General features: G+C 44.2%; 1 protein-coding gene and 1 long non-coding RNA gene across 7 annotated transcripts in view; one reads left to right on the top strand and one right to left on the bottom strand.

Moving 5' to 3' along the window:
- LOC132398726 (uncharacterized) overlaps positions 1 to 8,277 on the top strand; it is a 38,100-nt gene extending 29,823 nt beyond the window's left edge. Inside the window, exons 3-4 of the long non-coding RNA XR_009513775.1 lie at positions 3,632 to 3,865; positions 8,089 to 8,277. This is a non-coding gene — a long non-coding RNA (uncharacterized LOC132398726). The remainder of the gene's footprint in view (positions 1 to 3,631; positions 3,866 to 8,088) is intronic.
- The window catches only part of LOC132398724 (anoctamin-4-like), a 183,940-nt gene that overhangs the window by 12,566 nt on the left and 158,101 nt on the right, over positions 1 to 13,273 (bottom strand). For all 6 annotated transcript variants that reach the window (XM_059978558.1, XM_059978561.1, XM_059978557.1 and 3 more), the window contains exons 22-25: positions 8,284 to 8,431; positions 7,334 to 7,453; positions 3,764 to 3,869; positions 1,445 to 1,651 (exon numbers count right to left, since the gene is read on the bottom strand). In XM_059978558.1, the coding sequence (XP_059834541.1) occupies positions 1,460 to 1,651; positions 3,764 to 3,869; positions 7,334 to 7,453; positions 8,284 to 8,431 (566 nt within the window). In that variant the 3' untranslated portion in view covers positions 1,445 to 1,459. The remainder of the gene's footprint in view (positions 1 to 1,444; positions 1,652 to 3,763; positions 3,870 to 7,333; positions 7,454 to 8,283; positions 8,432 to 13,273) is intronic.

Here is a 13,273-nt window from a genome sequence, read left to right as displayed (position 1 = left end):
ATGGGCACTTTGCCTCTGTCTTCACTGTGGAAGATACTAGCAGTGTGCCAGAGGTCCATGAGTATCAGAGAGCAGGAGTGAGTGCCATTGCTATTACAAAGGACAAAGTACTAGACAAACTCAAAAGCCTTAAGGTGGATAAGTCACCTGGACCAGATGGACTACAACCCAGAGTCCTAAAGATAGGTGCAGAGGTAGGTAGTGCTGAGGAAGCAATGTGATTACAGCAGGACTTAGACAATTTGGAAGACTGGGCAAAAATGTTGCAGATGGAATACAGTGTTGGGAAATGTATGTTAATGCATTTTGTTAAAAGGAACAATAGAGTGGACTATTACCTAAAATAGGGAGAAGGTTCAAACATCAGAGGTGCAGAGTCCTCATGTAAGACTATGCTCAGGAAGGGAAATGCAATGTTGGCATTTATTTCAGGGGAAATAAAATATAAAACCAAAGAGAAAATCATGAAGCTTTAAAGACACAAGTCAAGCTGCACTTGTCAACAGTTTAGGGCCCCATGTCTCTGAATGAGTGAGTTGTCATTGGAGAGAGTCCAGAGGATGATTCCAGGAATGAAGGGGTTAACATATGAGGAGCGTTTGGTAGCTTTGGGCCTGTACTCACTGGAACTTAGAAGAATGCTGGCAGATCTCATTGAAACCTACGGAATGTTGAAGGGACGAAATAGGGTGGATGAAGAGAGGTTGTTTCCTATGGTGGGGGTATCCAGAACTAGAGGGCACAGACTCAAAATTGAGGGGTGATCTTTTTTAGAACAGAGGTAATGAAGAATTTTTTTAGCCAGAGAGTAGGGAATCTGTGGAATGCTCTGCCGCAGACTGCGTTGGAGGCCAAGTCCATGGGTGTACTTAAGGCAGAAGTTGATTGTTTCCTGATTGGTCAGGGTGTCAAAGGATATGTTAAGAAGGCAGATTGTGGGGTTGAGTGGGATCTAGGATCAGCCATGATGGAATGGCAGAGGAGACTCGATAGGCTGAATGGCCTAATTCTGGTCCTATGTCTTATGGGTCACAAAGCCCTCAGTGAATGACACACTGAGACCAAACAAGCACACTAGCTCTGGAAGCTTCACCTGGTCTTGCTTTATTTGTACAGGGACTGTATAGTTAACTCTTATCTGTGAATTTGAATGAAATGTTTCTAATCTATGGAGTGTAAAAAGAGTTGACCACATGGCAAGGATAACTTTTGGCTTTGACTCACCAGTCTCTGCTCCTGTTACTGTTTGTCTGAGATTTTCTATGTTCTGTTAACGCTGAATAAAACAATCATGAAGCAACAAGTTTCGTGCCTCTTCTCAGACTTCTCAAAGAACCCTAGATTAAACACTTTAGAATCCAACAGGAGCTTTGGACTGCAAACTGATCCTTGCTAAAGGAAAAGATCTATTGAAAGCCTTGACAGTGATTGGGTAAGGGAATACCTCTGTGGGTCACCCTCATGGCCATTCGTTGTGAGAGCCCATCCCACTTTTCCGTCTGTCACTGCGTTCCTTCTGCAGCCTCTCGAGCTCCGCCTCATACATCATTTCCTGAATGAGATATTTCTCACGGCGCATCCTGTCGCGAAGGTTCTTCGGTAGGTCAGGAATCATGTAGGCAATCAACGTCTTAATGGAGAAAACCAAGTGCTGAAAAGAATAAGACAAGAACAACCTGATTGTGGAGTGATGATGGCAGGGACTTGTCATGTTCCCCTCAGACAGCTCACTCCCATTTGGCCTCCACCAGTCACTCAGCTCTCACTTGTTGGCTTCAAGTTTAAAGGATGTTTATGATCAAAGTATGTTTATATTACCCAACTTTGAGATTGTCTCCTAACAGGCAGCCACAAAACAAACTCCATGAACATGAAAAAAGACTGTCTAATGCCCAATGTGCAGAGACTAAAAACATACATCATGTCTGTAAGAAAATGAAAGAATAAAATAATCCATAAGAAAGACCATCGAACACCCAAACAGTAACCACAATCAAATAGTGTTTCTAAACTGAAGTGCGCAAGAGAATCTGAGGCCCAAAGATCAGCGCAGAGCCAAGTAAACGCTGTGGAGCAACGATCTTAATTGGCCCGTGCCTCGCTTCGGGCCCCAATATCCTGACCTTTTCAATCTGGCCCAGCGCTTAACTCTCCAACTGAATACTAGGTACTGCAGCTTCGAGCAGCGGTCTGAACCAGCTCATTCCTCCAGGTAGCCATTCACATGCGACAGTGGCCACACCCCAGTACACTGCCATTGCCAGGCGAGGGTAGCCACTGGGCCTCATACCCCAGTGAGACAGGGACACACCAGTGAAGTCAGCTCCAGTGGACTGGATAAATGAGACCAACAGTGAGATCCAAGGCCATGGCAAGTGAAGAGCATTGCAAGGCACAGGAGAAGTCACAGTTATCCACTGCAACTAGGAGAGACCCTATCTGTGAACATTACTTGTACTGCTGGACCTGCATTTCTGGGGGTGCGAGAATGGAAATGTCCGAGTACGATGGCTTTTCCATTTTAAAAACTCTCCTGCATGAGTCTCCCTTCACTGTTGGACACAACAGACAACCATCACCAACTAAGCTAAGTACCAAGAGTTAAAGACAGTATAGTGAATGTTCGTAGAGCCAGGAGACCATTCTGTCCCTTGTATCTGTACTCCCATTCAGTGACATTCCACCTGATCTGTGACCCAACCTTTCACTTAGATTCTTAAAAATGATCGCCTCACTACAGGAAGGAGGTGGATACGATAGAGAGAGTGCAGAGCAGATTTACAAGGATGTTGCCTGGATTGGGGAGCATGCCTTATGAGAATAGATTGAGTGAACTCGGCCTTTTTTCCTTGGAGTGACGGAGGATGAGAGGTGACTTAATAGAGGTGTACAAGATGATGAGAGGCATTGATCGTGTGGATAGCCAGAGGTATTTTACCCAGGGTGAAATGGCTAACACGAGGGGGCATAGTTTTAAGGTGCTTGGAAGTAGGTGCAGAGGGGATGTCAGGGTTAAGTTTTTCTACACAGAGAGTGGTGTGTGTGTGGAATGCACTGCCTGTGATGGTGGTGGAAGCAGATACAATAGGGTCTTTTAAGAGATTCTTAGACGGTACATGGAGCTTAGAAAAATAGAGGGCTATGCACAAGGGTAATTCTAGGCAGTTTCTATAGTAGTTTACATGGTCGGCACAACATTGTGGGCCGAAGGGTCTGTAATGTGCTGTAGATTTCTATGTTCTGTGGTTTATGTTCTAAAAATGTTTAGCTTTATTTCTCATAGAGAAGTACATCACAGAAACAGGACCAGAAGGGCCGAAATGGGCTGTTTCCATGCTGCAATTGTTATATGGTTATATGGTTGGGGTTTAATTCCCACCGTTGTTTGTAAGGAGTTTGTACATTCTCCCCACCACCACACAGATGTACCGGTCAGGGTTATGAAGCTGTGGGCATGCTATGTTGGTGTTGGAAGCATGGTGACACTTGCCCCCAGCACATCCTCAGACTGTGCTGGTCGTTTACGCAAATGACGCGTTTCACTGAGTGTTTTAAAATACATGTGGCAAATAAAGTTTATCTTTAATCTCTTTAACTCTTTACCTTTTATCTTTAATTTCTTCCTCCTCAGAAGCTGCCTGATCTGTAGAGAATGCCTATCATCAGAACTGATCTCAGCATCTACTCTCAAGTTGTCCCATCTTAACTATTGCCTGCCCTGCATCAGTGGACTGATATCGGACAAACGACAGAGGGCGCTTACCTCAAATACAATAATGAATGCTAGGCGTGCCGCCAGCACATGCCAGAACTGTATCGTGTAGGCGTATGGCTGTTTCGAGTTGGGAGGCTCCCTGTAGTCACGGTACCTTGTATATGGTTAAAAATAATATTGCAGTTATGGTTTGACCATAACAGTTTTAAATTGGTACAAAGAATCCCTGTCAGTCATCGTGCAGTGATACAGTCACAAAACACTGCCCATGTAACACTACAATCATACCGCAAACCCAGCAGTGATACAGTCACAAAACACTGCCCATGTAACACTACAATCATACCGCAAACCCCAGCAGTGATACAGTCACAACACACTGCCCATGTAACACTACAATCATACCGCAAACCCCAGCAGTGATACAGTTACAACTCACTGCCCATGCAACACTACAATCATACCGCAAACCCCAGCAGTGATACAGTCACAACACACTGCCCATGTAACACTACAATCATACCGCAAACCCCAGCAGTGATAGTCACAAAACACTGCCCATGTAACACTACAATCATACCGCAAACCCGAGCAGTGATACAGTTACAACTCACTGCCCATGTAACACTACAATCATACCGCAAACCCCAGCAGTGATACAGTCACAACACACTGCCCATTTAACACTACAATCATACCGCAAACCCCAGCAGTGATACAGTCACAAAACACTGCCCATGTAACACTACAATCATACCGCAAACCCCAGCAGTGATACAGTCACAAAACACTGCCCATGTAACACTACAATCATACCGCAAACCCCAGCAGTGATACAGTCACAAAACACTGCCCATGTAACACTACAATCATACCGCAAACCCCAGCAGTGACACAGTCACAAAACACTGCCCATGTAACACTACAATCATACCGCAAACCCCAGCAGTGATACAGTCACAAAACACTGCCCATGTAACACTACAATCATACCGCAAACCCCAGCAGTGATACAGTCACAAAACACTGCCCATGTAACACTACAATCATACCGCAAACCCCAGCAGTGATACAGTCACAAAACACTGCCCATGTAACACTACAATCATACCGCAAACCCCAGCAGTGATACAGTCACAACACACAGCCCATGTAACACTACAAACATACCGCAAACCCCAGCAGTGATACAGTCACAACACACTGCCCATGTAACACTACAATCATACCGCAAACCCCAGCAGTGATACAGTCACAACACACTGCCCATGTAACACTACAATCATACCACAAACCCCAGCAGTGATACAGTCACAAAACACTGCCCATGTAACACTACAATCATACCGCAAACCCCAGCAGTGATACAGTCACAACACACTGCCCATGTAACACTACAATCATACGCAAACTCCAGCAGTGATACAGTCACAACACACTGCCCATGTAACACTACAATCATACCGCAAACCCCAGCAGTGATACAGTCACAACACACTGCCCATGTAACACTACAATCATACCGCAAACCCCAGCAGTAATACAGTCACAAAACACTGCCCATGTAACACTACAATCATACCGCAAACCCCAGTAGTGATACAGTCACAAAACACTGCCCATGTAACACTACAATCATACCGCAAACCCCAACAGTGATACAGTCACAAAACACTGCCCATGTAACACTACAATCATACCGCAAACCCCAGTAGTGATACAGTCACAAAACACTGCCCATGTAACACTACAATCATACCGCAAACCCCAGCAGTGATACAGTCACAAAACACTGTCTATGTAACACTACAATCATACCGTAAACCCGAGCAGTGATACAGTCACAACACACTGCCCATGTAACACTACAATCATACCGCAAACCCAGCAGTGATACAGTCACAACACACTGCCCATTCAACACTACATTCATACCGCAACACCCAGGCAATGGTACAATCACAACACACCACCCGGGTAACTGTACTGTCAAAATTCATCGTAGTCACTGCACACCCCGGGCAATGGTACAGTTGCCCAATGCCTCCTGGGCAGGGAATACAGTCACTCTGCACAGGACTCACTCGGTGGAGGCAGAGGGCTGAGTTCTGGTTACACCCCGGAGACTAAGGCAAAGTCTGACACTCAGGATCAGTGCTGTGAGAGGGAAATCTCTACAATCAGAGTTACTGTCAAACCACGGAGCTCTCCCCCAAACCACAAACCAGAGCAAGCACAGCAAGATCCCAAGCCCCTCTCGGCCCACAGCCTACAGCACAAGCACTTTCATTGCCTGAAAGTCTCACAGAGATTGTGAGATTGCCCAGCCGTCTCACAGAGCCACACCTCAACACCAGCACACCGACTACTGGTGCAGAGATACACCAGTACATATTACCCCAACCCTGTCTCCCACACACGGCTCTGCCGAGGTGGGAACTGTTCACAGGCCACGTGCAGTGGCTGGGATTGCAACAAAAATAATGGAAGAATGGAGGGCCATTTGGGAGGGAAGGGCTAAATTGGTCTCTGAGTAGTTTAAGAGGTTGGCACAATGTGGTCCAAAGGGCCTATTCTGTTCTAGGATCTAACATGCAGTGGGTTTGAGGAATGAGGGCCTTTTGAGAATCTCTGCAGATGATGACCATACCTTCACTCTCCCCTCCCCTCTCTTCACCCTCCCTTTTGTATCCCCAGTATCATCTCCTGGCCACCATCTCTCTATTCCACCCCTCACCCCTCCTCATTGCCCAACTGGCTCAAGCTGTCCATCTTCCCTCTCCTTTCCTCAGTCCACCCATCACCTCAGGCCCCTGTCTCACTCCTTGCCCTCTATACTGTCCATCTTCCCTCTCCCTTCCTCAGTCCACCCATCACCTCAGGCCCCTGTCTCACTCCTTGCCCTCTATACTGTCCATCTTCCCTCTCCATGCTCAGTCCTAATGCAGCATTTCCACCTGTCTATTTGTGGCAGTAGAGGAGTTCATGGACTAAATTCCAGTATTTTCTCCTCCCTTCCCTCTAATTCAATTCCCTATTCTGGCTCCCCTCTCACCCTCTCTCTTCTCCTCATTTGCCCATCACCTTCCTCTGGTTCCCTTCCTCCTCTCTCCTTTCCTCTCACATTCCTTTTTCAGCCCTTTACCATTTCCACATTTCACCACCCAGCTTCTCACACCATCTACCCTCCCCCATTCACCCACCTTGCCCCTCATCTGGTCTCGCCTATCCTCCCTTTCCCCTCTCCTCATTCTGGCTTCTGCCCCCTTCCTTTCCAGTCTTGATGAAGGGTTTCAACCCCAAACATCAGCTGTTTATTGCTCTCCACAGATGCTGCCTGACTTGCTGAGAGGAGCATCCACCACTTCCACTGGCAGCTCATTCCACACTTTCACTACCATTTGAACTTTTCCCTCAGATCTTCCTTAAACATTTCACTTTTTATCCTAAACCTATGACCTTTTGTTCTAGTCTCCGACATAAGAGGAAAAAGCCCATCTATACCCCTTATATACTCCATCTCTATACAAAATCTTGGGGCTCTGTCCCCTGTCTTGTCTGAGCCGAAGGATGTACAGAGTAATGCTGGGAGGCAGTGCCAGCTCACCGAGCCCCTACCTGCAGTATTTCACTTCAGTCCCAAAGTTGTCAGTGCCATTTGACAATGGTTCAGAGCGCGGTTCAAAATCCGTCACCAGGAACACGGAGAGGCTGGCGTTGACGTAACCCACCATGCATCTGAGAAGGAGCCACAGACACATGTCACTTCATATCATACCCAATGACACAGATAATCAGGATCCGTAGGGAATTCACAGGAAGTTCAGACTTCCTATTCCTGCTCACCGGGAGAAGATGGGAGCTAACAGGACTGAACGGATATGCAATGTACAGACTCACTTTCATAGACTCCACAACTCATATTTGTTGGATCCAACTGTTTAAATCTTAGATTAGACTGTTTAATTGATATTTTCTTTGCAGTTAAACAATTACCTGTCTGTATTTTATATACAAGTAACTGACTAGTATGCTTCCTAATGGTAATAGTATGCATATAATAGTGTAATATGCTGTGATGGATATATAAAATATAATCTTGTAAAGCTCTGGAAACTTATTTCTACAGCATTATTTGAATAAACGTTATCTGATTGGTTGACTCTTATCTACAAATTATCTACAAATCTACCACCTCCCAACTTCTGACCCACCCCTCACTACCCACCTTCCCCTGCACCTGGTTACACCTATCACCAGTCAGCTTGTACCCTTCCCCTCCCCCACCTTTTATTCTGGTTTCTTCCCCATTCCTTTTCAGTTCTGATGATGGGTCTCGGCCTAAAACATTGACTGTTTATTCTTCTCCACAGATGCTGCCTGACCTGCTGAGTTCCTCCCCATTTTGTGCATGTTGCTCTGGATTTCCAGCATCTGGAGAATCTCTTGTGCTTATAAACAGAAACATACAACCCTTAGCATTCCTGGTCCACTAACAGAACCACCACATGATTTTCCCATGAGTTCACCTTTTAACAGTATAGCGTGCAGTAAAAATGCAGACTTACTTTTCTCCTGCCTTTCCTTGTCCAGCACAAGGTCCATATTGATACGCATACACCAAGCGGGGGATGAAGTCCGAGGTCACAGCAATGACAAAGGCGTTGGTAATGACTGACAGCACTCCAATGCTCTCCAGAATTCCATACCAGATCCCTGAGACAAGCAATGCAGGCACAGTTCAGAAACCTCGTTACCTGGTAGACATGTCAATATTATCCCCCATTCCACCCCCCTCCGACTTCTGATTAGTATGCAGTACACCATGATACCAATAGCCCATCACTCTTTTTACCCTGGTGTTGCAGTATCTACAGGAGGCAGTGATTCAAGAAGGCAACATCTGTCATCAAAGATCCTCACCATCTGGGCTATGCTATCTTCTCACAGCTCCCATTGGTCAGAAAGTACAGAAACCTAAAGCCCACATTACCAGGTTCAGGAATACGCAGAATTCAGAGGGTCCTGACAAGTTGTATCTCCATCCGGTATGGGAGCAGTCAAGCATCAGACCAGAAGTCCTACAAATGACCGTGAGAACGGCTGAGAGGATCGTAGGGGTCTCCCTACCATCCATCGGGGACGGTTATCAGGAGCGCTGTGTACACAGGGCCCTAGGTATTATTAAGAATCCCAACCATCCATGAAGAATCCTCTTTGACTATCCACCATCAGGCAGGAGACTCCGATGCAGAAAAACAAGATGGGAAACTGTTTCTCCCCTCAGGCTTCTGAATTGTCTGCCACTTTGCATTTGAAGTGTCACCAGATAATTTGTACTATAAACTACAATATTTAATTTTTATTTTCTCAAGTTATTGTGTGTTATACATTCGTTATGTGTGTGTTATGTGTACTACTGTGCCTTATACCCTGGTCTGGAGAAATGGTGTCTCGTTTTTGATGATATACATGTATATAGTTAAATGACAATAAACTTGACTTGACTTGACCTACTTCCCCTCAACCTTTTGGTTTCTGAACCAACCTCAAACTCCTAATCAGCACTACATAGCAACTCAGAGTAACATTATAATCACTTTGATCCCTAAAACGGGCTTTGCTACTTTTCATTCTGATTGTGTTCCTTCATGTAAAAATGATGTCAATTTCATGTTCACACTGCTTATCTGACACTATGCAGCTGTGATGCTGCTACTCTACGATCCCTCTCATTTATATCACAGCAGCACAGACCAACCACTCATCTGAGCAGGAACTTTTTACACAGCCTGAAAACTGAGTGGCACTTTAACAAAACAATATATGAAAGAAGGTTCCACGTGCAAAGCAACAAACATTTCAGTTACTGTGCTGCCGCACATCTGTGCAGTTCAGAAGGAAGAGTACTGTAGAAGCAGTACACTTTTCTGTGCTCATGACAGACTGGCCATCAGTGGCACGTGGGAGGGAAGCCCAGATCTTCAGGACGTCATTAGGTGTGTTGGAGTAATCCAGTCTGCCCCATCCCCTGCCCTGCTCTTCCCCAATTATTAGTTGTCAAAGTTACAGTTGCAGTTGAGAACAGATTCCTAGACAGTTTTAGGAAAGACCTGATGTGTGGTCTTTAAGGAATTAGGGGTGAGGCAGTCAGATGTATTACTGTAGGGTTAGGAAGAACCTATGGCATCACGTTCCTACAGCCACACTGCTCTTATACAGTTCAATTGAATGAAATAGATCACTGGCAACCAATAACAAGGGGGTTAATTATCTTGAGAGCATTCACTAAAATATTGGCCAAAGGGTTAATTAGCCAGCTCCTCTTTGAAAGTCACAGTTGGATTTGCCTCCACACTTCCGTCTGACAAGCCCATTCCAGACCCAGTCACCAATCGCTTGTGACAATCACCTTTAATCCATGCCTCTGGGTTCTTGATTGCCTACCAATGGGAACAAATCCTGATAAATCCTTTCCTGAGACTCACTCACCCCGACACTGAACCGTTCCTACAAGCTATGGACTCACTTTTAAGTCGTCTCTTTTTGTCATTTTGACCATAACTGCTGGTACAGCACACAGTAAAAATGAGACGTTTTTCAGGACCATGGTGCTACATGAAACAACGCAAAAACTACACTGAACTACGTAAAAACAACACAGAAAAAACTAGACTACAGACCTACCCAGGACTGCATAAAGTGCACAAAACAGTGCAGGTATTACAATAAATAATAAACAAGACAGTAGGCACAGTAGAGGGCAGTAAGTTTGTGTCAGTCCAGGCTCTGGGTATTGAGGAGTCTGATGGCTTGGGGGAAGAAACTGTTACATACTCTGGTCGTGAGAGCTCGAATGCTTCGGAGCCTTTTTCCAGATGGCAGGAGGGAGAAGAGTTTGTATGAGGGGTGCGTGGGGTCCTTCACAATGCTGTTTGCTTTCTGGATGCAGTGTGTGGTGTAAATGTCTGTAAAGGCGGGAAGAGTGACCCCGATGATCTTCTCAGCTGACCTCACTATCCGCTGCAGGGTCTTGCGATCCGAGACGGTGCAATTCCTGAATCAGGCAGTGATGCAGCTCTACAACTCATGTTCTCGATATTTATTATCTATGTATGTATGTATTTATCTATTTATTTATTTATTATCCTTTTCTTTTCTCTTTGTATTTGCACAGTTTGTTGTCTTTTGCATACTGGTTGTTTGTCCGTCTCACTAGTGTGTGGTTTTTTTGTTGATTGTATTGTTCGTTTCTACTCATCAAGAAAATGAATCGAAGATGACATATGTGTAACTTTGACAATATATTTACTTTGAGCAGTATGTGCTATAAGTCCAAAATACAACAGAGAATGCTGAAGACACTCAGCAGGTCAGGCAGTGGCTACAGAGAGAGAAACAGGACCTGAAGCATGAGCTCTGTTTCTGTTTACACAGATTCTGCTTGAGCTGCTGGTTGCGGTCTTTTCAATACAGGCTGAACACCCCTTATCAAAATGCCAGGGGCCAGAAGTGTGTTGGATTTTGGATTTTGGAATTGTTGTATCTATATAATGAGATGCTCCCTCTTTTCCTTTTCACGACTATTCCTATGCAGGCCTTTTTGACAGTTTCAACAATATATTCTCAGCACAGACAGAGCAAACTGCAAGGATGTCACTGTGAGTAATGCACAAAGGTCTGTCTGTGATGACTGCTGAACTGTGCCCCACTCAGGGTCACTTTTCAGAATGGTCCATGGTGTGTGGAGACCTGCGCATTGTCTGGGTTCTGTGAACCTTTCCAGTGCCCTGTGGAATTCTCCATTTGTGGTATCACATCAGTGCTCAAAACTATTTTGGAGTATGGATTTTTGGGTAAGAGATGCCCAGCCTGTACCATGTTTATTTAATCATTTCAATTCCTGAACACCCAAAGGGGGATTTATATCCAAGGAAAACAGCTCAGGATACTTGGCAATCTTACCATTATACACTTGGATACTGGAATGATTTTCAGTATTATTATTTCAGAATCAGAATCAGATTTAATATCACCGATATATGTTGGGAAATTTATTAACTTTGCAGCAGCAGTACAACGCAATACATATCAATAGAAAAACTATGAATTGCAGTAAACATATACATATATTAAATAGTTGAATTAAATAAGTAGTGCAAAAATAAAAAGTAGTGATGTTCATGGGTTCAATGTCCATTCAGAAATCGGATGGGGATGGGGAAGAAGCTGTTCCTGGATCATTCAGTGCGTCTTCGGACTCCTTTACCTCCTCTCTGATGGTAGCAATACGAAGGGAGCATGCCCTATGTGGTGGAGGTCCTTAATGATGCTGCCTTTTTGAGGTATCGCTTCCTGAAGATGTCCTGGATGCTGGGGAGGCTTGTGCCCACAATGGAGCTAACTGAGTTGACAACTTCCTGCAGCTTTTTCTGATCTTCTGCAGTGGCATCTCCGTACCAGACGGTGACGCACCCAGTAAGAATCCTCTCCACTGTACATCTGTAGAAGTTTGCGAGTGTCTTTGGTGACATGCTAATTCTCCTCAAACTCCTCATGAGATATAACCACTGTTGAGCTATATTTACAAATGTACTTATTTATTATTATTATTATTTGTATTTGCACAGATTGTCTTCTTTTGAACACTGGTTGCTTGTCAGACTTTGTGTGTCATTTTTCATCTTCTGATGTGTTTGTTCTACTGTGAATGCCTGCAAGAAAATGAATCTCAGGGTTGTATATACGCTTTTTGTTAATAAATTTCTTTGAACTTCGATCACATTCTTCCTGAAAGATGATTAAATTGTTGTTTTTAAGCACACCTTATTGGACAGCTTTGGGGTCATTTATAATGAGAACATATTTTGTCTACTGATCCCTTTTTAAAAACCACTCTAATTCTCACCTTGTCGACCCGGCACTGTATTCAGTTTCTTTGGTTAAATACAAGACAGGCTTTCATTTTAATAGCACCATCCCTATCCCTTGCAGTATGTTCCAAAGTGTTCACAGCTAATGAAAATCCATTCTGCAATGCCAGTGCAGTCATAATATCGGTAACGGGAGTCATTTTGTAAAGGCTTGCTTCCACAAATAGCCATCCCATGATAATCAGATCAAAGTTCAAAGTAAATTTTATTATCAAAGTACACATATGTCACCATATACAACACTGAGATTCATTTTCTTGTGAGCATACTCAATAAATCTATAAAAGTGTAACTATAACAGGATCAATGAAAGATTAACCGGAGTGCAGAAGTCAACAAACTGTGCAAATACAAATATAAATAAATAGCAATAAATAATGAGAACATGAGATAACAAGATAAAGAGTCTTTAAAGTGAGATAATTCATTGTGGGAACATCTCAATGGATTAGCAAATGAGTGTCGTTATCTCCTTTTGTTAAAGGTAATTTGTTTTAGTGAGTTTGTCAGGCAGAAAGGGGAGTCAAGTCCTGTCAAAATCCAGTGATGGCTTGTCCAAACCGAAACCCAAACCCAAGGGAGCTGCTAATCTAACCAAACTGCAGGTGGATGGAATTTAGAAAGA

The sequence above is a fragment of the Hypanus sabinus genome, chromosome 8 (assembly GCF_030144855.1).
Source record: "Hypanus sabinus isolate sHypSab1 chromosome 8, sHypSab1.hap1, whole genome shotgun sequence".
Classification (NCBI taxonomy): Eukaryota; Metazoa; Chordata; class Chondrichthyes; order Myliobatiformes; family Dasyatidae; genus Hypanus; species Hypanus sabinus.
This window is presented reverse-complemented; position numbering and strand designations above follow the sequence as displayed.